General features: G+C 40.1%; 2 protein-coding genes across 4 annotated transcripts in view; one reads left to right on the plus strand and one right to left on the minus strand.

The window, feature by feature from the left end:
- Window positions 1-24,408, minus strand: bag5 (BCL2 associated athanogene 5). Of its 3 annotated transcripts, none has more exons than XM_057859416.1 (5): window positions 24,355-24,408; window positions 13,758-13,923; window positions 10,895-11,389; window positions 10,594-10,829; window positions 1-6,544 (listed from the first exon to the last, which is right to left on the minus strand). In XM_057859416.1, exons 2-5 carry the CDS (start codon window positions 13,887-13,889, stop codon window positions 6,004-6,006), a joined length of 1,404 nt encoding a protein of 467 aa, XP_057715399.1. In that variant the 5' UTR covers window positions 13,890-13,923; window positions 24,355-24,408; the 3' UTR covers window positions 1-6,003. The 3 variants fall into 3 exon arrangements, with proteins under 3 accessions (XP_057715399.1, XP_057715398.1, XP_057715397.1); XM_057859415.1 differs by lacking the exon at window positions 24,355-24,408 and adding an exon at window positions 23,322-24,293; XM_057859414.1 differs by lacking the exon at window positions 24,355-24,408 and adding an exon at window positions 22,904-23,299.
- Window positions 23,682-26,969, plus strand: part of LOC130931002 (cytochrome c oxidase assembly factor 8) — a 6,705-nt gene continuing 3,417 nt past the window's right edge. Inside the window, exon 1 of the mRNA XM_057859417.1 lies at window positions 23,682-24,212. Within this exon, the coding sequence (XP_057715400.1) occupies window positions 24,075-24,212 (138 nt within the window). The 5' untranslated portion in view covers window positions 23,682-24,074. The remainder of the gene's footprint in view (window positions 24,213-26,969) is intronic.

Below are 26,969 nucleotides of genomic sequence, written 5' to 3' on the forward strand. Positions count from 1 at the left end.
TTCAAAAAGTCTTTTTTCAAACTTGAGTCTTGAAAAAGTGGGGGTCGTCTTATAATCAGGGCCGTCTTATATCCGGGCCAATACGGTAGTTAGGTTCATTTTCGTGAGAAATGTAACCCTGACCCCCGTTCACCCAATCTGTTTGGTCTGACTAATGTCCCGGCCCCAGCAAAAAGTGTACATGTTGTTATATAATCCCTACATATGTTGAGAACAAATCTACAAACTTGGTTGTTTAAAAGTTATGTGACTGGAACTTAACCCATGCATGAGTAAATTTTTTTAACTAGTTTATTTCTTTTGTAACTATTTCAAATGAAAGCATTAAAGTCCCACCCCTATTTTAAACTTGTTCTGTATGTAAAGTTTAAACTTTTCAGACCCCAACTAAAAAAAAAAGTGAAATAAAGATGTCATTCCAATGTCAATTCTGTGAATATATTAAAGAAAATACAGAAAAAAGCAAAAATAAGGCGCAGTAAACATTCAGGTTAACATTTTTTTCCTGGAAGATATGGATAAAAGCACTGGGACACAACTCCTCATCAATAAATAAACAGGCGTCCATTGTATTTTCAGCTGAAATGCGTTTAAAGCTAGATTTGTGCAAGAAAAAAATGGAAATCTAGGCTCGTGTTGTGCTCTTCTCGGTGGGCGTGTGTCCATGCATGTCTGCTCACGTGGTACACATACAAGTCCGGTCTTATGATATACTCGTGATACACATTTCTAGGACACAGAATACACCCGAACAGCGCACACACATGTGGTCGATCACATGGTACAAGGCGGCTTTTGGGAGCGTCAACACGAAGGCACGGAGAGTCTGGAAGGTTCCGTCGACATCTTCCATCGTCCTCCTCCTCTTCTTCCACCGCTTGCGTACAAACAACAGGAAATTGGGCGTCGGTCAGCTTCAGAAGGAAGTAGCGACTCACTTCTGAGCTACATCCACGCTGACCTCTCTTCCATAAAAACAGGAGTACAGAACATTCCTGGCTAGTGTCCATCTTAAAAAATGACAATCGCTTGAAGATTTTTTTTACGAGAGTCGTCGTAGGAAATGTGGTGAAAAAGGTCCATTTCATTTCTCGAACGTGGGGCAAAATGTTACAAGGTCACTTCCTGTATCGCTAAAAGTGGGCAGGGCAGCAAACAAGCACATACAAATCTTAACATACAATCTTGTACATGCTCACACTAGTACAATTGCATGTACATACAAGCATTTCACACACAAACAATCTAATAAGCACACACACACAAATATTAACTCATTCACTGCCATTGACAGTGATAGATGTCCAATCCACTTGGATTGTGGCAGTTTTTGCAGAGATCAATCGCCCAAGTACAAATGGATTGAATGTGTATCATCGTCAATGGCGGCCAAAGAGTTTTAATTTTTGAAAAATGTAAAAGCTGTTATTATTACAGTAGGAAGTTTGTTGATGCATTTCCTTAGCTTGAGCGGTTTAAGTGGTAATATGGCAGTTACTGCGTGGTCAATGTAAAAATACAACCCCTAATAAAAAATATGGAATCACCAGTCTCGGACGAGCACTCACTCAGACATTTTATCATGTAGAACAAAATCAGATAAAAAGCTTGGAAAAAATTAGTTCAAAAGTGCAACTCTTTAGCATTCAGAAACACTAAGAAAAATTGGAATCACTCCATTCTGAGGAAAAAAATATGGAATCCTGAGAAACAAACAAGGAAATAACAATCAAAACACATCTCTCGTATTTAGTAGCAACACCTCTGGCTTTTATGACAGCTTGCAGTCTCTGAGGCATGGACTTGATGAGTATTGTTCATCAATTCAGTGCCAACTCTCTTTGACTGCAGTTGCCAGATAATCCTTGCAGGTTGGCGCCTTGCTGTGGACCATTTTTTTCCCCAATTTCCACCACAGGTTTTCAATAGGGTTGAGATCTGGGCTATTTGCAGGCTATGACAATGACTGGATAAGTCTTTCTCCAAGGAATGCTTTAACAGTTTAAGCTCTGTGGCATGATGCATTGTCATCTTGGAAAATGATTTCATTATCCCCAAACATTTTTTCAATTGAAGGGATAAAAAAGCTGTCAAAAATTTAAATGTAAACTTGTGTATTTATTGAAGATTTAACCACAGCCATCACCGCTAGTACCTTTGCCTGACATCCAGCCCCATATCATCAAGGACTGAGGGAATTTTGATGTTTTCTTCAGGCAGTCATCTTTGTAAATCTCACTGGAACAGCACTAACCAAAGTTCCAGCATCATCACCTTGTCAAGAGTCAAGAATCTGCATTTGCGCTATAAAAGTAACATTTACTGACCACCACAATGTTTTTCTATTCATTTCTTTTAGTGTTTCTGAATGCTAAACAGTTGCACTTTTGAACTAATTCATTATTTTTCAAGCTTTTTATCAGAGTTTGTTCTACATGATAAAATGTCTGAGTGAGTACTCGTCCAAGACTGGTGATTCCATACTTTTGGCTAGGGGTTGTAGTTCATTTTTAGAGTCACTGTGGTTTGTTATCCACCCTCACCAGCAGTTAAGAGTTCATTTGTGAAATAACACTAAAGTCTACTCTTCCGTAATTCGTGAACCAACCTCTTGAAAACTGGTAGCAACGTACAGTCATGTGAAAAAATGAGGACACCCTGTAGAAGCCAGTGTGTTTTCTAACATATTTGTTCATATGGCTGTTTAATATAAATTTTAACAATCTTGAGAGATTCAAGTAAACTAACTAAACAATTAAAACTGATTTTTTTTTTTTTTTTTTTAAATAACTTTCTGTTAAATGTAAATTTAAATAATTGCAATTTCTGTTGAATAAATTAGGACACCCCCACATTCAATCCCACTTAAAATGGCTAAAATCACACACAGGTGTATCACATCAGGTGAGCAGGTACAGTGGGGAGAACATAATTACCCAGTGTTTTGAAGGAGGCTTGCCTTATTTAAACCTCACATTTAGTTTGGTGTGCCCCTGAATGTTGAAGTGAGAGAAAACACCATGGTGAGGTCAAAGGAGATTTCTGAGGCCTTCAGAAAGATTGTAGACGCTTATGAGTCCGTTAAGGGATTTCAAAAGATCTTGAAAGAATATAAAATCAGCCATTCTACTGTCTGAAAAATAGTCTACAGGTCGAGAAAATTCAGATCAACTGCCAACTTGCCGTCCAAGCAAGTTCACCCAGAGAGCAGACTGCAAGATGTTAAGTCTCCAAAAACCCTAAAATGTCATCATGGGACTGACTTGCTACTGTTGATGTTAAAGTACATGTCTCTACAATCAGAAAGAGACATCCCAAGTTTAAACTTCATGGGAGGTGTGCAAGGAGGAAATCTTTGCTCTTCAAGAAGAACATGAATGCCAGACTGAAGTTCAGCGGAGTGAATGTAGCCAAAGACCAGGACTTCTGTAAGAATGTTCTTTGGACAGATCAACCTAAAAGTGAAATATTTGAATACTAGAACAGAGATGTTTGGCATAAACCCAATACGGCATTCGAGGAAAAGAACCTCCTACCAACTGTGAAGGATGGAGGTGGAAGTCATGGTTTGGGGATGCTATGCTTCAACATGACCTGGCCAGCTCACCATCATAGAATCCACCATGAATTCTATCGTGCATCAGAGGGTACTAGAGGAACATGTGAGATCATCTGTGAAAAAATTAAAGCTGGAGCAAAACTGGACCCTGCTGAAACATGACAATGACCCAGAACATACCAGTAAATCCACCAAAGACTGGCTGAAAAGGAAGAAATGGAGAGTCCTGGAATGGCTGAGTCATAGCCCAGATCTTAACCCCACTGAGATGCTGTGGGGTAACTTGAAACGGGCTGTACATGCAAGAAACCCCTCAAACATCCCACAGCTGAAAGTGTTCTGCTTTGCGGAGTGGGGCAAACTTTCTTCAGACCGATGTCAAAGACTGGTAGATGGCTACAAAAAGCGTCTCACTGAAGTTATTTCAGCCAAAGGGTATACACTATAGCTATTGGGTGGTAGGGTGTCCTAACTCTTTCCTCAGTTAGAATATGCATTTTTGTTGATATATTTGGTTTAATGAGTAAAACAATGTTACTTTTGTCATTTACCTGCTATTAAATCACTTCTTTTTCCAGAGATAAAGAAAAACAAGATCAGACATTGATCTGTGAACATTTCTTAATAATGAATTGAATGTTTAACGGGGCGTCCTAATTTTTTCACATGACTGTATCACGGGCCAGTACCACTCAATCCGTGGAGCCTGATATTAGAATTTGAGAGAAAAAAAATTGACCAGGGCTGATTATTGTGCCTATGTTGGCGCTAGTTGCATGTGCGCACAGGTTTCAGCCTGTTATATTTGTTAGGAATATGAGGCGGAATATCAATGAACAAGTTTGTTTTGATACTTAAGCGGCATCTGACTATAAGGCGCCTTAGTGCATCAATGTATTGCATTATTCATTTAGTCTTTATCTTTTAACTATGTAATTATTTTTAAAATTATCGTTATTTTTTCAATTTGAATTGTGCATGTGCGCCTCGAGCACTTTACTAGAGCAATATAATACAGTTATGCTTCAACCAGAACCCATACAATGGGTGCACTGTCAATTTTTGGAAAAAAATTAGAGGATTTCAGGCATGCCTTTGTCTAAAAATACAGTAAGCGTAAAATTTCGAGTTAAAAACTACTTAACCGAAGTCTAGGTTACTTAAAATGTTGAGTTCGAACTTTTGTTTTCCATAAAAAAATTCAGAATTCAAGTGGAATTGGTAGACTTGAAATTCAGGTTGCAATTTATTTGAATGCTTTTTATAAAACTGTCATAATCATGACAATTGTCATGAACATGAATAAATGCTTATGACAGGTATTAAATGACCTCACCCGAACCCAAGGACATTTAAAACAATAACAGCATTGCATTAAAAGGGGCATTCATTCATATTCACGACGGATGTCATGTCATCATTATGACAGTCTTACGGCAGTTTTATAATAAGCATTCAAAATAACTAAAATTTCAAGTTATGCCTTTCCTTCTTTTTTTTTTTTTTTTTTACACTGGTTTGCTATCACTGTCAATTGCAGCAATGAGTTGACACAAAACACGCACACCACGTAAACACACATTTAAATTAGGCCTGGGCGATAAATTGATGGTATGGAGGTTTTTTTTTTTTTATATTGCAGATGATTCACTAAATATTTTAAAGTTTCTTTTGTTTCTGAAAAGATAGATAATCTTCTCCAAGAAAGTTTTTTTTGTGAAGTCATTACTTTGTATTTGGGGGCTGACAGCGCAAATTTGTAGAGAGAAAAAGATATTTAAGGCAGACATTTTGCACGTATTTTTCACCCTTTATAGGGCAAGTGACCATTTTCTGGTGATCAAAAAAAAAAAAGTGGCAACGCACGTGGACGTCACATTTTGAGTCATGTAGGCCACACTATATAAGCATTTGGCATACAACTGTTCCACATATACAGTATATTTTCTACGATCAATCATTATTTTTATTTATTTTAAAATTAAAAACATTTGAAATGAATAAAAACTGGATTGACGTCAAATTTATTTAAACTGGGAATGCTCATCTTCAACTCATTTTTACTGGAAGATGAGAATAAACGAATGTTCATTTGCCCCGCCCAGTCAAAATGGATTGGCCCTCTAGTGCAGCCAATGAGCTTTAGAAAAAAATCCTAAATAACACTTTTGGTGTAAGAAAATCGCCCAGCCCTAATACAAATCTTAAAACACTTATACATGTGTGCACACGTTTACACCCACATTTTACACGCACACAAGCTCTTCAGTACAAGCGTATGTCCGCACGCAACATACCTTCTTGTACACGCACATCCACACATCAAGTTATGTGGGTCACGATGTTTGAGATGTCCTCATTTTGCCAGTTAGCAAGGAAGCGGTGGTGTGTCGCTGTAGTGCACGGTGGGAAATAAGTCCATCATCCTTCTACGTCCTGGGGTCTCAGTACTCCCACTCGTCAGTCTTCATGTCCAAGTAGTTGAGAATGTTCTGCGCGAACTTGACGGCCTGCTTGCGGGCCACCTTGGCGCCGTCGTCACCGCGGGGGTCCACAGCGTCCAGCGCCAGCAGCTGCTTGGTCAGCAGCTCCTCCAGAACCACGTAGCTCTTGTCGGCCCGCTTGCCGTCGAAGCCCAGCGCCCCGGCCTGCAGCTCCGACAGGCTGGCCAGCGCCGTCCAGACGGCGCGGTGGGCCGGGTGTTCGTCGGGGCCCGGGCGGCGGCAGGCCAGCGCCTCGCGCAGGTCCAGGAAGGTCACCACCGCCTGCACCTCCACCACGGCGCGCCGCCGCGCCTCGCGGATGCAGGGGTTCTTGGCTGTGTCCACCTGGTCCAGGTGGGTCAGCAGGCCCTGGAGCTCGGCTTTCGGCCCCAAGCCAGGCTGGCCCGCCGCGCAGTGGCGCAGCACGCCTTCGCGTAGCTGCCGCACGTGAGCCCGCACCGCCTCTATCTCGCGGATGGAGTCGTTCTGGGCCAGGTCGTACCTGTGCACACGCAAACGCGCTCGTTAGACACAGACGTAGCTGTCCAATGTTTTTGTAACATTGTGTGTGTGTGTGTGTATATACTGTATATATATATATACTGGACTGTCTCAGAAAATTAGAATACACAATATTCTAATTTTTTGAGACAGTCCTGTGTATATATACAGGACTGTCTCAGGAAATTAGAATACACAATATTCTAATTTCCTGAGACAGTCAGGAAATACAGGACTGTCTCAGGAAATTAGAATACACAATATCCTAATTTCCTGAGACAGTCAGGAAATTAGAATATTGTATATTCTAATTTCCTGAGACAGTCCTGTATATATACACAGGACTGTCTCAAAAAATTAGAATATTGTGTATTCTAATTTTCTGAGACAGTCCAGTAGATACAGTCAGGAGAACAAGTATTTGATACACTGCCGATTTTGCTGGTTTTCCCACTTGCAAGCCATGTAGAGGTCTAATTTATATAATAAATTCTCTTCAACTGTGAGGGACAGAATCTAATACAAAAATCCAGAAAATCACATTGTATGATTTTTAAATAATAAATGTGTATTTAACTGCATGAAATAAGTATTTGATACATTACCAACTAGTAAATATTTCGGCTCTTAGTTCTTTTTTAAGAACCCCTCCTGTTCTCCACTCATTACCGGAAGTAACTGCACCTGTTTGAACTTGTTACCTGTATAAAAGACACCTGTTCACATGCTCAAACAAACAAACTCCAACCTCTCCACAATGGCCAAGACCAAAGAGCTGTGTAAGGACATCAGGGATAAAATAATAGACCTGCACAAGGCTGGGATGGGCTACAGGAAAATAAAGAAGCAGCTTGGTGAGAAGGTAACAACTGTTGGAGCGATTATTAGAAAATGGAAGAAGTTCAAGTTGACTGTCAATCTGCCTCATTCTGGGGCTCCATGCAAGATCTCACCTCGTGGGGCATCACTGATCAAGAGGAAGGTGAGGGATCAGCCCAGAACTACACGGCAGGACCTGGTCAATGACCTGAAGAGAGCTGGAACCACAGTCTCTGAGAAAACCATCGGAAACACATTACGCCGTCATGGATTAAAATCCTACAGCGCACGCAAGGTCCCGCTGCTGAAGCCAGTGCATGTCCAGACACGTCTGAAGTTTGCCACTGACCATCTGGATGATCCAGAGGAGCAATGGGAGAAGGTCATGTGGTCGGATGAGACCAAAATTGAACTTTTTGGTCTAAACTCGGCTCGTCGTGTTCGGAGGAAAAAGAAGGATGAGTACAATCCCAAGAACACCATCCCAACTGTGAAACATGGAGGAGGAAACATCATATTTTGGGGCTGCTTCTCTGCCAAGGGTACAGGACAACTGCACCGTATTGAGGGGGAGGATGGATGGGGCTATGTATCGCCAGATCTTGGCTGACAACCTCCTTCCTTCAGTGAGAGCCCTGAAGATGGGTCGTGGCTGGGTCTTCCAGCATGACAACGACCCAAAGCACACAGCCAAGGCAACTAAAGAGTGGCTCCGTAAGAAGCATCTTAAGGTCCTGGAGTGGCCAAGCCAGTCACCAGATCTGAACCCGATAGAAAATCTATGGAGGGAGCTGAAAGTCCGTGTTGCCCGGCAGCAGCCCCGAAACCTGAAGGCTCTGGAGAAGATCTGCATGGAGGAGTGGGCCAAAATCCCTGCTGCAGTGTGTGCAAACCTTGTCAAGGACGACAGGAAACGTTTGGTATCTGTAATAGCAAACAAAGGTTTCTGTACCAAATATTCAGTTCGATTTTTGTGATGTATCAAATACTTATTTTGTGCAATTAAATGCAAATTTATTATTTAAAAATCATACGTGATTTTCTGTTTTTTTTAATTAGATTCCGTCCCTCACAGTTGAAGAGAACTTATGATACAAATTACAGACCGCTACATGCTTTGAAAGTGGGAAAACCAGCAAAATCGGCAGTGTATCAAATACTTGTTCTCCCCACTGTATATGTATGTGTATATATATTATATACAGCGGTGCACATAATTTTTTTGCTGTGATGTGACTTGGTCCTCACTGAGCTTGAGAGCCGACCCGCCTGATGCGATAAATTTATGACAAGCTTTACTTAGGGCCAATTAACTTTAATTAATTATATTAACAATTAATGCTTGATTAACATCACCTGGCACAACAAAATTGGCATTACTTTGAAGTGAAATGTAAAGAAATAAACATAAAAGCACCAATTCAAAATAAAGGGCATTATGCGGCTCCCACATTAAGTCCAAGCCTTTTTAAAAGTGGGATGTCCTCCTCATAAGACCTCATTGAACGTGCATGTTTAGCTTTTTAAAATGCGAGCAAAAACACGTTTGTCAGTGCATGTCGCTGTTCATTACCTTTATTCCGCGACTTGTCAATAGGGCGAGTGGGGTCATGTCTGACATCGATAGTTTGCTTAATTGCCACATGCTCTGTTTTTTTCGTGCTTTTCAAAGTTTAGATGGCTGAAATTCTTTGACCCTACATAAAATGCGCTGCTCTTATCGGTGACATTGGGATTCTCACGGCACATTTTGTACCGCATTTCCGTGCGAGCATCATTTGCTTCTAGCCATGGTACCTCCTGTAGCCACTTTTCAGCAAAAGTCCTTTTTTTCGGTAGCTCCGGTGACGTCTCTGTCGTCTGTCTGTCTTTTGACGGGGGTGGGGGAACACGGAAGTAATTACTCAGTGTGGCCTGCCTCTTCGACATTTTGAGAAGTTATTTTCTCGTGTCCGCCGCAAATACAGTGGTCAGCCATCGATACGCAAAAGCGTATGGAAGCCGTTGAGGGCCAGCGCGTTTGTCTACGTCCAGTACGCATGCGTGCATGCGGACCACTTATGTGCACCCCTGATTATATATATATATTAACAAAGGATCTAAGTACAACAAAAGAACAGTTGGCTAACTTGCATAGCTAAAGTCCGCGAGCTAACTTTAAAAAAAATTTTTTTATTGCTCTTAACAAATCATCTCAACACATATTCCAACAAAAAACTGCCAAATACACTTCTAAACTGAATAATGATTGTATAAACAAACATATTAGCTCACTCGGTATCGATCACACTAATCGATACAGAGATGTATTCGGATACAACATTTCACTGCAAAAGTATCTGAACTCAGTCAAAAGGAACTGTTGCGTTAATTTTATTATTTGTTTTAATTAGAGATGTGACGGAAAATTTGGCGCCAAAAACTTTCAGCCGAATATAGCTAAAATTGCATTTTCAGTTTTCGGTTGAAAGACCATTAAAAAACATTTTATTGAATAATTTGTGTATTTTAAATTAAAACATGAACATTTTTTAAAAATTGTACACTTTCTTTAAACTTTATTTAAAAGGGGAAAATGTGATTTTTTTTTTTTGTATTTGTCATCTTTAATTTTTACATTTAATAATGAATAAAAACTCAATTTTTTATTCTTGAATTTTCTTTCATTCATTCTATAGGTAGAGGTCTGAAATTTCAATCAAAGATGCATGTCCACCCATAGAGAGACATATCTAAAAAAAAATCATTTTTGGTTTTAACGAACATTTACAGCTAACATTATAAAGCTCAGAGTCAATCCATCACCGTGGCACAGTATGTAGCTGGAGTTGTCCTTGGACTGAAGCGGTTCGATTCCCGGCTATGACTGCCTACTGTAGAAGGAAAGGCACTGAACCCTTATTTGCTTCCAATGGGTTGACAGCGCCTTGCATGGCAGCAGCACCATTGTTGAGAGAATGTGTGCGTGAAAGGGTACACGTGTGTTAATGTAAAGCGCTTTGGGCATGGTAACCATGTAGATAAATGCGCTATACAAGTACTGTCCATTAACATCAATACAAAGTGAAAAAAAATTGATCAATTGAATATGAAAATACAGTGCTATCTCGACATACGATCTTTTTGACATCCGACGTAAAATTTGACTCATCATTTGTCTAGACACATTAAATTCATATGTAGAGGTACCATTGTAATGGTTTGTGGCAGTCCTAGTGTGTTTAGCTGTACCTGCGAGTGTCGTCTCCTTCTCCCTCCAGGTCCAAATGTTTGAGGAGGCCGTTGATCTCTTCGACCACCTGCTTACGGTAGTTCCTGACGGCGGCGTTTCCTGACACATCCAGAGCGTCCAGCTCCACCTGCATCTCCATCAGCAGCCGCGACAGGTGAGCGCAGCTGTCTCGGCCGCTCAGGCCCATCAGCAGTGCCACCAGCTGGCTGCGTGCCACGCTCACCTTGGCCATCACCTACGCACAATCCACAAAGGTCCAAAATATTTGCGCTCGGGGGCGTAGTCGAGCGAGTCTCTCACCTGGTTGATGCTCTCGACGGCGGCGTGCGTGTCGCTTGAGAGCGGTAGCGAGAGTGTTTGCTGCGGCGTGCGGCCCTCCAGGACGTCTTGGACGGCACAGAGTCGGGTCAGCGCCCGATAACGCGCCTTTCGTAGTGGCACCCGGCCCTCTGTCTTCACCTGGGTCAGCCGCAGCACCAGTTGCTGCAGGGCATCCAGCAGCTCGTCGTCCACGTCGGCGGCGCCGCCCTGACGCTGCGGCGCCACTACGCGGGCGTCGACCAGCTGTCGAGCCTCCTCGCTCAACTCCTCCATGGCTCTGCGGGACGGGTGGCGGGCGTTCTCCTCCAGGTAGCGCAGCAGACCCTCCACCTCCTGCGCCGCTCGCTTGCGCGCACATTGCAGCTCCGCCTTTCCTTCCGTGTCCACGCGATCCACATCCAGAAGGAGGCGCGTGAGCTCGCGCTCCAGGCGTTTGTAGTCGCGGTCGTCAGGCAGACCACTGAAGGTGCACACCTGGAGGCAAGGGGCTTGAGTTACTAGGTGCTAAGCCTGAACGATATATCGTTTAAACATCGCCATCGCGATGTGCGCGTGCGCGATAGTCCCATCGCAAGGACGTGCGATAGTTTTTATTATTTTTAATCCACATACGCCTTGCTTTCTACTCGGAGCACAGCCTCACACCCTCCCTCTCCCAGCTCTTTGAACCTCACAGTCACTGCAGCACTTGCTTATTAAAGTTAATGATGCTGGTTGTCTTTGATCTTGCCAAACCGGACATCACAGCGCAGCAAGTGTCAATAATCTTTAAACTTGTTAAACAGTTTCTGCAAGGAAGCCGCTTTGGAATGAATGTGTGTGTGTGGAGACGTTCGAGACATATAAAATAAATGCCAGAAGTGATCATGAGGAGTTTGTAATTTCTACATGTCACAGCTAAGGTAAATAAACAGAAGTATTTAATAAAGCCAAGCATTTTTCTACTACAGTACTTTATTCTTGTTCAAAAATGATTTGGTTGGACAGTTATGTTTAAAACTGATCATAATTATTACATTTGAAGTGCTTAAAATCATTTATTAGTTATATATATATATATATATATATATATATATATATATATATATATTAGGGCTGTCAAACGATTAAAATTTTTAATCGAGTTAATTACAGCTTAAAAATTAATCGTAATTAATCGCAATTCAAACCATCTATAAAATATGCCATATTTTTCTGTAAATTATTGTTGGAATGGAAAGATAAGACCCAAGATGGATCTATACATTCAACATACAGTACATAAGTACTGTATTTCTTTATCATAACAATAAATCAACAAGATGGCATTACCATTATTAACATTCTGTTAAAGCGATCCATGGATAGAAAGACTTGTATTTCTTAAAAGATAAATATTGGTACAAGTTATAGAAATTTTATATTAAAACTCTTCATGTTTTTGTTTTAATAAAATTTGTAAAATTTTCAATCCAAAAATAAACTAGTAGCCCGCCATTGTTGATGTCAATAATTACTTACACAATGCTCATGGGTGCTGAAGCCTATAAAATCAGTCGCACCCAAGCGCCAGCAGAGGGCGACAAAACTCCAAAAAAACACAACAGTACACCTTTACCGGTGCTGTCATTTTAATCTGAGCGGGGCATTTGTGCGTTAATTGCGTCAAATATTTTAACGCGATTAATTTAAAAAATTAATTACCGCTCGTTAACGCGATAATTTTGACAGCCCTAATATATATATATATATATATAGTATACACATATATACAGTGGGGAGAACAAGTATTTGATACACAGCCAATGGGTTTTCCCATTGGCAGTGTATCAAATACTTGTTCTCCCCACTGTATATGTATACACACACATTTTTTAAAAATCATACGTTGGGGAAAAAGTGAGAAAAAAACATGTCTTATATGTATCTCTTTCCAATGCTAAATCTGAATAAATACATTGAGCACACACAAAAAAATTTAAATTTGGGTTCAGGTCCCCATTAACCGCGAAAAACTAGGGATCACTGTACACTGTGGTCATGGTGAGTCATCCATCGTCTTTTCAAACAGCTATTCAAGTCATCTAGTGAAAATTTCTTTAAAAATATATATATTCATATTTTTTTAATATCGCTGTTGAACTATGCTCTCAATTATGTCTAATTTACCTGATTGTGTGCACCTGTGTGGGCGTGGTGAATAAATACCCTCCTGCATGCAGTAAGTGTGTGCAGCGAGTGACCAAACCAGCAGCAGCGTCTCCTTGTCCTCCTTAAACAGTTTGTATCTACTTTTATATTCGGTGCTTTCGCTAACTGAAAAGGTACGCTACGTTTACCGCTGTGAGGGTGAACTCTGCCAACAATCGCAAACCCCAAAAAAATCGCAGCAATAGTTTTTTCCAATATCGTTCAGGCCTACTGGGTGCCATTAACAGCAAGAGACGTCCTTTCAGTGATATTGTCGCATGAGAAGGTAAGTTAGAAAAGGTGCTGTTAACTCTCTCAGTGACAAAGACAACAAAATCGGTCAACTAGAATCTGAACCTGAACTACAAAAACATGACTTTTTCATAATATATTTAATAAATGCTGAACTGATGAATATTGGCCATGGGATGGCAGCAAAGGGTCTCTTCTAACAGACATTAGCTTTTGAGTTACAACAGCAAGAATGTGGGGGAGATAGAAAAAGGCATAGCTCTGTAAATTGGATTTACTAACAATGTAATAAGATAAATTAGAACACTGAAACCCCTTGTGAGTTACTCGACTACTGAGAGTTGATGCCACATTTGTAATGTCATGAAAGAATGCATCAGTGGTGGAAGGCACTCGATGGATATGTGGTGATAGGTGATACCTGAGGCCCCAGCGCCGTCACCTCTCGGTGGACCTCGTACAGCCGCATCATGGCAGGGTGCTGGGGCGGGTACTGGGCCGGGTGCTCCGTGGCCATGGGCGGCTGCTGCTGCGGCTGCCCCCCGTGCTCCATCCGCTTGCCTCCGTCAAAGGGCTTCCCGAAGAGGCTGCCCAACACATGGGAAGTCACCACAATCGCAGGAAACTCACGCAAAAATAGGAAATTATGACATTTCTTCAGTACAATGCACATTAGGAAGCAGTCTTGGTCCACCAGATGAAATTCAATTCCTTTAAAAAAAAAATTTTTTTTTTTTAAACAATTTATAGGGAACTCCTTGGCTGGCATTGACGGTGCTAGACGTCCAATCCATTTGGACTGAGAGGTCAAAATGAATTGGACACCTAGCGCCGTCAATGGCACTGAAACCCTAGCATTCACAGCTAGTCCTACCAGTTTAAATGAATTTGACATCTATCATTGTGAATGGCAGGCAATGAGTTAAATATTAGGAAATTTAAAAACAAGTGTTATTGTCTGCCATACCCATAGTGTTTCTTTTTGTATTCATTTTATTTACATGAATTTTGTTTTTGTCATTTTATTTGGAGTTGTATGATATTGTCGGGAGACCAATAATATCGGCCAATGACAGCACTTTTGAAAATATCGGAAAATATCAACATTGGATATCAGCTTTGCGATATCAGTTTGGTACCAATACATGCATTAACTTAAAAGTGAATGCAAGCCAACAACCTTTGAACATGAGGTGATCAGTCTATCCCACAGCTGTGACTTATGACTAGTGCTGCAACAATTAATAATCAACATAAATGATATTGCAAACATCCACACTTGTTTGTATTACATCTCTTAAAAACTATTCTGCTGCACATTAAAAGTTTGTTATCCAAATACTCAATTTAAGTAGTTCTTTGATAGATTAAACAGTTACTTGAAATAATCAGCCCTACTAATGACCATAAGATGTACCTAAACGGAAATGCTCGGGTTTGTTAAGACCATTTGCATTCATGGTGCAGAAAATTAAATGAACAATAAACGAAAAGTAGTATAAAAACTGCGTTACTAGAAAGAAATAGTCACTACAACACGTCACTTAAAGTAACGAAACACACCATTTATTGGTATAAATCTGTGCAAAAGCCCAGTGGAATGCATCTTGGGAATCACTCATTGGCATTATATTAACTGGACTTGCCTGTCTGGATCTATAAGGCTTTATCGGCCCCTAATTGTGCTTTGGGGTAATCTGGTGCTGGGTAATGCAGCGACGCGACACTCCTATTGGTTCGTTCGCAGCTGCTAAGGCTCATGGGTACAGGGTTCTGAGTGACAATACCATCACACCATGACATTAGCTTCCCTGAGTTACAAAATGTATAACTTGAAGATATAATTCTCCATATCAGACCTCAAAAGAACAACATCACACTTGTTCAGGAAATCACGAGATCGATTTTTATTTATAATAAAATTACTGTGCTTGATATATTTGAAATTTCTGCATGTTGGTTACTATATTCCAACATTTTACCTCATTCACTTTACTGAAGTTGCCATACGCACTTTGTGAGCCATATGTGATATGGCAAAGCCTTGTTGACTTTGGGCTTTGCCCTTGAGCCAAAAAATGTTAGTTACACTATTTTGAGTTGAACAATAAATATAGTGGTGAAATATTGTCACTTTTTCCATAACTTTAGTTGAAGATATTCTTATATTTTTCACAGAATGTTAATTAAAAAAAAAAACAAAGTTGTTACATTTATCATTAAAGCATCCAGATGAGCATCCTAATACAATTAGCCATAATATGTTAAGTTCATGACCACATATATCGGTATCGGATTTTTGGAGTTGGACAAGATCAGGATATTGGTTATCGGTTAAAAGGTGATTATTGTACAACTCTAATTTTATTTAATCAGAAAAAAATTAAAGTAATCATTAAAAAATAAGCATAATTGAGACCTAGCATCCACTTATAGTTATTGTGGCCTACATGGCCCAAAACGTGATGTCCACGTATGTGGACGCCGGGTCTTAATAGGGTGAAGTTCTTTTTTTTTTTTTAATTACCAAAATATAACCCCTTGCTGAATTAATGGTTATTATTGGGTTTAGTACATAATGCTCCAGTCATACCCCTGACACAGATGATAAAGAATATATGTCTTGACTTGAGTTTTGTGATGTCTGTGTTACTGGACTATTTGTGTTTAAAAAGAGATTGGTGAGGAACGGATGACCTATTATTGTTGAAGACAAGCCCTGAGGCGTTAGTGGGTCAGAATCAAATACACACGCTATAAGAGTGTTCCAGAAACAAATGAGGTTAGCCACTACAGTGATCCCTCGCAAATTTGCGGTTCATGCTTCACTGCTTCAGTGCATCCCGGGGTTTTAGAAAGTATTCATCAAAAAATAAAAATGGAAAAAACACCTCTAGGACCTTCGAGGGGATATTCAGCATTACTTTTCGCCATTTTAAGCCACTTTCAGAATACCCAAAGCTTGGGGGGGGGGGGGGGGGTATGCGCTACTTTTCGCGGTCTTTCACTCATCGCGGCGGGTTCTGGTCCCTTTTAACCGCGAAAAACGATGGAGTACTGTACACTGTGGTCATGATGAGTCATCCAAAGTCTTTCCAAACAGCTATTCAAGTCATCTAGTAAAAATGTTTTTAAAAAATATATATATATATATTTTTTTTAATATCGCAATATAATATCGCAATATATGGCAAACCCCCCCAAAAATCGCAGCAATAGTTTTTTCCAGTATCGTTCAGGCCTAGTGGGAACCTCTACGTAGCTCACGATACGATACGATTTCCGACAAAAAGTTCACAATAACAATTATCTATATATACAGTGGGGAGAACAAGTATTTGATACACTGCCTATGGGAAAACCCATTGGCAGTGTATCAAATACTTGTTCTCCCCACTGTAAATCAGAAAATCATACGACAATAAACTGTCCAATATAATGATTTTTAGTCACTTCCTGTTGATTTTGGACCATTTTCCAATCACTTCCTCTTGATTTTGGGTTAACAGGAAGTGACCCGGTATGTCCTCAAATGAATAGGAATTAGGAAGTGACTCAAAAACAACAGGAAGTGACCTGGAAATGCCCTAAAATTAACTTTTGGTAGTAACCTTTTGGTTCCTTTTTCCCCCATATAGTGAAACCTTTTTAAAATGATATATCTGTTCTTTATTATTGCATTACATCACCATTTCGATATATTGTCACCAGTGTTGTTTTCGTCAACAATGACAAAGAAAATATTTTGTCAACGAACAATTTTTTCATGACGATGACGTCACAATGATGCGTTGAAGACTTGTCTTAGGAGACTAAACCAAAAGGAGATGGATGCCAGTTTTCGTCTCACGACATGAACATTCACCATAGTTTGTCATAAATTCACAATGTGTGATATTTTCTTCTTGTATGTGAAGTTACAACACATTTAGCAGTGTTTGGCCGTGTCATTCATGTGATCTCAAAAGGTTATCGATATGCTCCTGTCAAGAATCGAGATATCGTTGAAAAAAAAGGTGTCAATATCTAAAAAAAAATTAAATAAAAATGAACCAACAAGTTACTACCAAAATCTTCCACCATAATAGTGTCTCAGTTAACTCTAAGGCTGCATTGACTGTGCTCGACGCCCAATCCATTTAGACTGGGAATGTTCGTTCATTCAAAACCAGAGCATTCACAGTCATTCTGTCCGATTTTCGGGGCATTTACAGGTCACTTGCGGTTCATTTTATGGCATTTACAGGTAATTTCCTGTTGAGTTTAGATCACTGCCTATTCATTTGGGTGATTCCCAGGTCATTTCCTGTTCTGTAACTCAAAATAAACAGGAAGAGACCCCTAAAATACCCCAAAATCAACAGGAAGTAACTGAAAATCAACAGGTAAATGACCTTAAATGGCCCAAAATTACCTCATTGCCTGGCATTGGCTGCCACCGACCACCATAGACGTTCAATCCGTTTGAAGTGGGAGGGATGGCAGCGAATGAACAAATGTTCATTCGCTGCCACCCTCCCACTTCAAATGGATTGGACGTCTACTCGTGATAATTCACAGAAGAAGCTTGTTTTTGTTTATTAGTTTTTTGTTGAATATCCGAGAATGATTTCCTGACCAATGAATCGATAATCGTTGTATCGTCATATCGTCAGATCATCGTTATCGTGAGCTTTGTATCGCAAATCGTATCGTATCGTGAGGTACCAAGAGGTTGTAGGCTCTATAGTTATGTGCTCGTCTGTCATGTTCACTCGAATTGTTGGAAACCTTTTATTTATTTATTCATTCATAGGCTAAAACTTTTGACGTTGATAGACGAAAACATTTTAAGAAATGTCGACTAAAACTAGACAAAAATTTTCTGAGGTTTCGTTGACCAAAACTAGACGAAGACAAACACATTTTGATATGACTAAAATATGACTAAGTCTTATAAGTATTTTTGTCCAAAATACTAAGACTTACGCGGAAAGTAAAGCGGCTGCCAAAAACAACTCTGATTTTCACACCCCTATTTTGAGAGCAGCTAAATTCTGCTACAAACCTCCAACATCTCTGGTGAAATTTTAACTTTTTACCCGCAAATGAAGCATTATATCCCCACTACACGCTCTCTTCGCTCGTGAGTGTACCTACTATCTCCCCAAATAAATAGAAGTGACCTGATATCACCAGGACATGTCCCTAAAATGTTCCCAAATCAAAATGAAGTGACCTGATATGACCAAGACACGTCCCCGAAGTGTCCCCAAATCAACATGAAGTGACCTGATATGACCAAGACACGTCCCCGAAGTGTCCCCAAATCAACATGAAGTGACCTGATATGACCAAGACACGTCCCCGAAATGTCCCCAAATCAGCAGGAAATGACCTGATATAACAAACACACGTCCCCAAAATGTCCCCAAATCAACATGAAGTGACCTGATATGAACAACACACGTCCCTGAAATGTCCCCAAATCAGCAGGAAATGACCTGATATAACAAACACACGTCCCCAAAATGTCCCCAAATCAACGTGAAGTGACCTGATATGAACAACACACGTCCCTGAAATGTCCCCAAATCAGCAGGAAATGACCTGATATAACAAACACACATCCCCAAAATGTCCCCAAATCAACAGGAAGTGACATGATATCACCAGGACATGTCCCAGAAATGTCCCCAAATTAACAGTAAGTGACCTGACATCAACAGCACGTGTCCCCCAAATGTCCCCTAATCAACAGTAAGTGACCTAATATCAACAGGAAATGTCCCCGAATCAACAGGAAGTGACCTGATATCAAAAAGACATGTCCCGCAAATGTCCACAAATCAACATGAAGTGACCTGATATGAGCAAAACACGTATCCGAAATGTCCCCAAATCAACAGGAAGTGACCTGATATCAAAGGACATTAGGGCTGCAGCTATATACCCTACCCACCGACGTCACAAAACCACGTGCTCGCTGTATGGTTCCGCCCACTTGTCCGTCATTTTGTCTCTGTATTAGCATTGGTTTCAATTGATCGAGGAATTTAAAATGCATTTCATGGAAGACCCGGTGCTTTCTGATGCCGTAAACCAGTGGTCTCAAACCGGTCCTCAAAGGGCCGCAGGGGGTACTGGATTTCATTCCAACCAAACGAGACAAATACCTTTTCACCAATCTGGTTTCTTACAAGTGTAATCAGTTGATTGCAATCAGGTGCTGCTTATGTTAGTAGAAACCTCATTGGTTGAACTGTTTGTGCTGGATCTGTTGGAACAAAAACCAGGACCCACTGCGGCCCTTTGTGGAGTCGGTTTGAGACCGCTGCCGTAAACTCACTGGATGTGTTGCATAAAAGGCGTTATGTGGAAAAGCTTCGTTCTATACAGTCGCCAGATCCATATTTGATGCCTAAATCGATGATTTTTGACCAGCTGCCTTCGCCGTCTCTGCCTGACCCTGAACTGTACAACTATCTTGTCCACACAAAATCAGCCTATTCTCACGAAAGTTTGAAAAACTTTAAGAGCTTGGAGGCTTATAAATGCTACGTTGCTGGTTGGGTGAAACAGGTCCTTGTACACGAAAATTCGGCAGGAATCTTATGCTCGGAAGGTGAGTTACGAAATTTTCAATTCAAAATCTTTTGTTCTTGCTAACATCCACTGTCAAGTCTAATGTATTTCATGTCATTTGTCAATGGAGCTAGGGCTTTTAATGTTTATATGGATTAGCGATAGCACTCTCACTACATACATACGTGTATGTTGTCGGCGATTAGCCTAGCAATGATCTTAATTGTGGTTGTCAGCCCAAAACCCTCGAAATATATATTAAATGCATCTTACCAGATATAAAATGACTACTACATAATCTGTGGTAATCGTTTGGAGCCCAGTTTTCTCGTCGAATTGCAGCAGTCCATCTCGCTCTCTCCTCTCCGTGTCTCTCGGAATCCGGTAGAACTTCAAGTCTCTCCGTCTATCTTCTCTGTTATTGCAACCGACCACCACACACGCCTTCACCATTTTGATTATTAATGTTAACGAGCAGAAAAACACGCCGTAAATAGGAGGAATGTACGTAGCCGTAACAGGTCAACACGATGTGTTGACGGACAAGTGGGCGGCACCAGTCAGGAGAGCGGAGTTGTGACGTCACATGGGTAGGGTCTATTGATTATTTTAGTAGTTGCTTAATCGGTTAACTAGTTAGTTCGAATAATCGAGTACCGTAATCGGATAAGGAACATGAAAAATTAAAATACCTGAGCTGAGCTTCAAACGGTATAAAAAAATAAATAACTGAGGATCTATGTACAACAAAAGAACAATTGGCTAACTCACATAGCAAAAGTTTGCTAGCTTAACTGCTATAAAACACTAACGTTTTTTTACAATGATCTTCACAAATGGTTCAGACAAATATTCCCATAAAGAACAGCTAAATATACCAATAAACTAAATTACGAATGCATTAAAAAAACACAAGCTCCAACAAAAACTTAGCTCATGTTAGTCTTAACAAGGATCAGTTGGATTCAGCCCTTTGAAATGAAGCAGACCAGGGGGCAGAGTATCCACCCAAATCAATAAAACTAAATGCAAACGCTTTCAAAATAAACCACTACAACGCCACTTTAATTAAACAAATACTTGAAGCAGCAAAATTTTTTATTTGAATCTTTTTTCCCCAATCAAATACTCGAGTTAATCGATTAATCGTTGCAGAACTAAACGACATGTCCCCAAAATGTCCCCAAATCAACAGGAAGTGACCTGATATCAAAGGGACATGTCCCCGAAATGTCCCCAAATCAACAGGAAGAAACCCGATATCAACAGGAAGTAGGGCAGCAGCTATCGATTATTTTAGTAGTCGATTAATCGATGAAGTAGTTAGTTCGAATAATCGAGTAATCGGATAAAGAACAAAGAATTAAAATACCTGAGCTGAGCCTCAAACAGTATAAAAAAATAAATGAGTATCTATGTACAACAAAAGAACAATTGGTTAAAGTCCACTAGCTTAAATGCTATAATATGCAAACATTTTTTTTTTTTTTTACAATGCTCTTAACAAATGGTCCAGACACATATTCCCCCGCATTTTTTTTTTTTTTTAAACGGCCAAATATACCTATAATCTAAATTACGAATGCATTAAAAAAAATTAGCTCAAACAAAGCTTATGTTGGTCGTAAACAGGGAGCAGCTGGATTCAGCCATGTGAAATGAGGCAGACTAGAGGGCAGTGTATCCACCAAAATCAATCAAACTAAATGCAAACACTTTCAAAACAAACCATTACAACGCTACTTTAACTAAATGAATACTCGAAGCAGCGAAATTGAATTTGAATCTTTTTTTTCTAATCGAATACTCGAGTTAATTGATTAATCGTTGCAGCACTAACAGGACGTGACCTGACATCAACAGGAAGTACCCCCAAAATGTCCTGAAATCAACAGAAGGTGTCCCCAAATCAACCTGGCCAGGTCTTAAATCTCTATTTCCCACAGCAAAGCCCCATAATAATTTCCCTGGAAATTGAATTTTCTAGTTACAAGATGCATTTCTGAAAAAGGTGTCACATTTACATTAAGAAAAAAGATGCAATGTGTTTGAAAGTTTTTGTAGGAAAAAACAAATCCAACTGTTCGAAGCATTGCACTTGTCTAAATAATTAATTCACTAAAAAGAAGAAATGTGACTGAACTTTCCTAAAAAAAAAATGATTCACTGTGTTTGAAATGTCACAGGCCATTCAGGTTTTTGTAAAACAAAACATCAGACCGGTCAAACTGTTACATTTGTATGGATTGTGTGTTGACTAAATAAGAGAAATGATACGTTTCTAAAAGGAGAAGATTTAATTGTTGAAATATTACAAGTCATTCGGGTTTTCATAGAAAAGAAAAATCCAGACAGACCAGTCTGACCATTTTACTGACTTAAAAGAAGAAATGATACTTTCCTTAAAAAAGATTAAAGGAGTTCTATTGTTCTTTCCAGGCCAATGCTGTTTTTATAGATTCCATATAACAATAGTTTAGTGCTATCTATTGTTTTTGTTTCTCGTCCATGCCATGTTCCTCGTCACACAAAAATAGGTTTTCATTATCTGCCACGTTGAATTCAACAGTCACCTTGACAACTGATTTTCTTCCCATACTGCTACACCTCGAATAACGACACATCTAAGAGCTTTTATGGATCAGTAATCCCCTTAAGAATTGTTACGTAAGAGGGCGCCGGTCGGGTCATTTCCAGCAAAAGACTGCCTCATCGCCTTCCGCACACAGACGTTTTACAAATGTGACATTTGGGAGCCCAATCGCAGTTAGTTTCATCCCCACTATGAGCCTGAGGGCTTTTGTCTGGCATGCTAAGTGGCTAACAGCTAAAAGAATCCACCCTTGCTCGCCATCATCGCCTTGCCCACCTTCAGCATGGCGTGCCCAGTCCGGATTGGCGCATTATGTCACCCCGGTAAAACAAAAAAAAGCCTAAAATTGCTCCACATGTTTGAACCCGCGTACATCTGCAACACACGTTGCGTGTCACGACAGCACTCACCTCTTCAACACCCCGAACACGTTGGCGCACATGTTTTATCAACTTGAGCGGCTTCCCATCCGGTGTAGCACGGTCTTCTTAAATTAGCAAAACACGAGAGAAAAAGAGTGGAAACGTGGAATTTTTTAGGGAGCGACGCAGCAGATGTGCTCAGCTTCAGCACCAGCACCGCGCAGCTGTGGCCCCGCCTACAAACCTTCACTATCTCGCCTTTAAACGTCACACGAACACAACATACTGCATGTTTGCAGATGATAATTTATTTTAAACGACATTTTAGCTCCTGGGTGAAGAGCGTATGTCTGCCGGGGAAGCTTTTTACGATCATCGGACTGCCCCGCCCGGCTGGTGGAACTTTTCAACGCCCTTTAAGCATTAAAAAAATACTAGTCGACACTTTAGTTGGCGTTCTTCTTACCTGCATAACCAGCGTACAGCCATGAGAAGTGCGGGGGAGAAGAAAGCCTACGGCTCCCTTTTCTCTGCTTCTTCTTTCAGCGCAGCTAACAAACATTAGCTTCCCGAGGCTAGCTCGCGTCACTCCGCCTTTGCGTTGCATTAAACTAACACGGAGTTTGAGCTCGTCCCTGCAACGTTCGAGTCAAGCGATGTGACGTCAATTTCACTGACCAAACAGCTAAATTTACACTTGAAAAAGTCAAAATTAAGTAATGTGATAGTTTCCGAGAATGTTATCGCGTCGGTTTCGTGTCTACGGCGGTTTTTGTTATAGTGTTAGGTTTTGTTCGGCCAGCATAAGGAGTCGCTTCATTTATTAACCGCGACGCACCGTGGAAGAAGAGGCGTTAATTTCCCTGGAATCAACACAATTTTAAGGAGTATCACGAGACTAATTTGGGAATAAAATCAGGGTAAAACATAACAAAAGCACAACATCGAGGAGACATAGCAATACGTGGGCGATATTAACTTAAAGTGACGAAATGCGTGAAAATAGAGGACTAGAACGGTGGTGGAATACGCCCGGTTCTACCAGGCGAAGTAAACGTTTACTTTAAACGCACCTTTATGTTAGCTCACACGTGACCAGAAGTCAACTAGAAGGACGCAAGCAGTGGAACGAAGAGAATTTGTGCATTTAATTTAATTAAAACAACTCACTGTTTAGCAGGAATATTAAGGTTTTTGCTCATTTTATGAGGGGGTCACCATGTCTGTTGGAGCCACCGTGGGACGTTTGACGTGGCGCCGCTGGAGTTGTTTACGATCACGACAAAGTGTCACAGCAGCCGCCGGTCAGCGAGAATGCAACAATTTAGCGGCAGAACAGCAAAATAAGTCACCAACGGTTCGTATTTTTGAAAAGTTTTTCATTTAAGAAAGACGTCTTGATATAGGTTGATTCAAATGTTACGTAGATGAGATGTCATTTTATTTTATCAGTTACTACACAGCCATAAAGTACTCTCAATCGACAATATTTTTTTTACCTCCTCCAAAGACGTTTTAGCAGCGGAGGCTTGTGTTGAGTCTTGGCTGTTGTAGTGGGATTGCTTGTGTTGTGTAACCTTGTTCTATCTTGACATTGCGTCACCGTGAGTGGATGACGTCATACAAAGTAGCACTATGTCACCACTTATGTTGGATGGAATTGAAATACCAGATAGTACAGTGCTGGCCAAAAGTATTGGCACCCCTGCAATTCTGTCAGATAGTGCTCAGTTTCTTCCAGAAAATGATTGCAATTACAAATGCTTTGGTAGTATATCTTCATTCATTTTGCTTGCAATGAAAAAACACAAAAGAGAATGGGGAAAAATTGAATTATCATTTTAAACAAAACTCGAAATGGGCCGGACAAATGTATTCGCTCCCTTTGAAAAATCATGAGATGCTTCTCTAATTCGTGTAATTAACAGCAACTGTTACTTACCTGTGGCACATAACAGCTGGTGGCAATAACTAAATTACACTTGCAGCCAGTTAAATTGGATTAAAGTTGACCCAACCTCTGTCCTGTGTCCTTGTGTGTACCACATTGAGCATGGAGAAAATAAAGAAGACCAAAGAACTATCTGAGGACTTGAGAAGTAAATTTGTGAGGAAGCATGGGCATTCTCAGGGCTACAAGTCCATCTCCAAAGACCTGAATGTTCCTGTGTCTACCGTGCGCAGTGTAATCAATAAGCGTAAAGCCCATGGCACTGTGGCTAACCTCCCTAAATGTGGACGGAAAAGAAAAATTGACCTGAGATTTCAACGAAAGATTGTGCGGATGGTGGACAAAGAAGCTCGACTAACATCCAAACAAGTTCAAGCTCTCTTGCAGTCCGAGGGTAAAACAGTGTCAACCCGTACTATCCATCGGCGTCTGAATGAAAAGGGACTCTATGGTAGGATATCCAGGAAGACCCCACTTCTGACCCAGAGACATAAAAACGCCAGGCTGGAGTTTGCCAAAACTTACCTGAGAAAGCCAAAAACGTTTTGGAAGAATGTTCTCTGGTCAGATGAGACAAAAGTAGAGCTTTTTGGGAAAAGGCATCAACATAGAGTTTACAGGGAAAAAAATGAGGCCTTCAAAGAAAAGAACAAAGTCACCACTGTCAAACATGACGGAGGTTCCCAGATGTTTTACGGTTGCTTTGCTACCTCTGGCACTGGACTGCTTGACAATGTGCATGGCTTTGTGAAGTCTGAAGACTACCAACAAATTGTGCAGCATGATATAGGGCCCAATGTGAGAAAGCTGGGTCTCCCTCAGAGGTCATGGGTCTTCCAGCAGGACAATGACCCAAAACACACTTCAAAAAGCACTAGAAAATGGTTTGAGAGAAAGCACTGGAGACTTCTAAAGTGGCCAGCAATGAGTCCAGACCTGAATCCCATAGAAAACCTGTGGGGAGATCTGAAAATGGCAGTTTGGAGAAGGCACCCGTCAAGTCTCAGAAAACTGGAGCAGTTGGCCAAAGAAGAATGATCTAAAATTCCAGCTGAGCATTGTAAGAAACTCATTGATGGATACCGGAAGCATTTGTCTGCAGTTATTTTGTCTAAAAGTTGTGCAACCAAGTGTTACGCTGAGGGTGCCAATACTTTTGTCTGGCCCATTTTTGGAGTTTTGTGTAAAATGATAAGATTTTAATTTTTTTTCTCCATTCTCTTTTGTGTTTTTTCATTGCAAGCAAAATAAATGAAGATATTACTACCAAAACATTTGTAATTGCAATTATTTTCTGAGAGAAATTGAGCATTATCTGACAGAATTGCAGGGGTGCCAATACATTTGGCCAGCACTGTGGGTGTAACAAATACATCAGATACCAAACAAAAGTAACACAGTTGTTCAGAGGGGAAAGTTTTTTTGGAACTCTCAAATTGAATATATAAACTGGAAAAGAGCTTTGCTGTTACCTTATAAATACTGTATTACTAAATAATCCAAGGTGGTACATTTAAATATTTTACACAAGAGATATACAACTAATGTTTTTCTTGCTAAATTTCTTGTTATGAATGATGTGTGGTCTTTAAATTGAAACAATTACACATTTATTTTTCAACGTGAGAAAACAAAACAATTTTGGTCTGCTCGTTAAGCTAATTTTTCTCATGATTCTACTGGCCCCCTATAATTTAAATAAAAAGACATTATTTGTTACTATAACTTACTACACAAACTAAAGTACTAATTATTTTCAATGTGTAATTAATTATATAATTCTTTTTGCTATTTTTTTTATCCACAAACAAAAGTTCTCTAAAACGCCTCTTATTTTTGCACTTTTTCAATCAAAATTGGATTATACACTGAAATCAATAAAAGACTAACAATAAGCAAAAAGTAGTAAACTGACGAGAATATTAAATGTTTGCTTTCTTTCACCGAAGCCTCTGCTTTAAAAAATTCTATGACATATTTACACATTATATCATGTATATTATTATATTGATCGCTAGTGCTGCAATGATTAATCGATTAACTCAAGTATTCGATTAAAAAAAAGATTCAAATTCAAATTTTGCTGCTTCAAGTATTCGTTTAAGTGGCACTTTAATGGTTGGCTTTAAAAGTGTTTGCATTTAGTTTTATTGATTTGCGTGG

Source organism: Corythoichthys intestinalis, chromosome 15 (genome assembly GCF_030265065.1).
Source record: "Corythoichthys intestinalis isolate RoL2023-P3 chromosome 15, ASM3026506v1, whole genome shotgun sequence".
In the NCBI taxonomy this organism is placed as follows: domain Eukaryota; kingdom Metazoa; phylum Chordata; class Actinopteri; order Syngnathiformes; family Syngnathidae; genus Corythoichthys; species Corythoichthys intestinalis.

Bases quoted from the DNA above. Each gene is read 5' to 3' on its own strand.
- bag5 (XM_057859414.1), bottom strand. From the start codon at position 22,935: ATGTGCGCCAACGTGTTCGGGGTGTTGAAGAG. The intron at 10,830-10,894 runs GTGAGAGACTCG...GATTGTGCGTAG, and splicing joins CCGTCGAGAGCATCAACCAG to GTGATGGCCAAGGTGAGCGT. The intron at 6,545-10,593 runs GTACAGCTAAAC...GCGTGTGCACAG, and splicing joins GAAGGAGACGACACTCGCAG to GTACGACCTGGCCCAGAACG.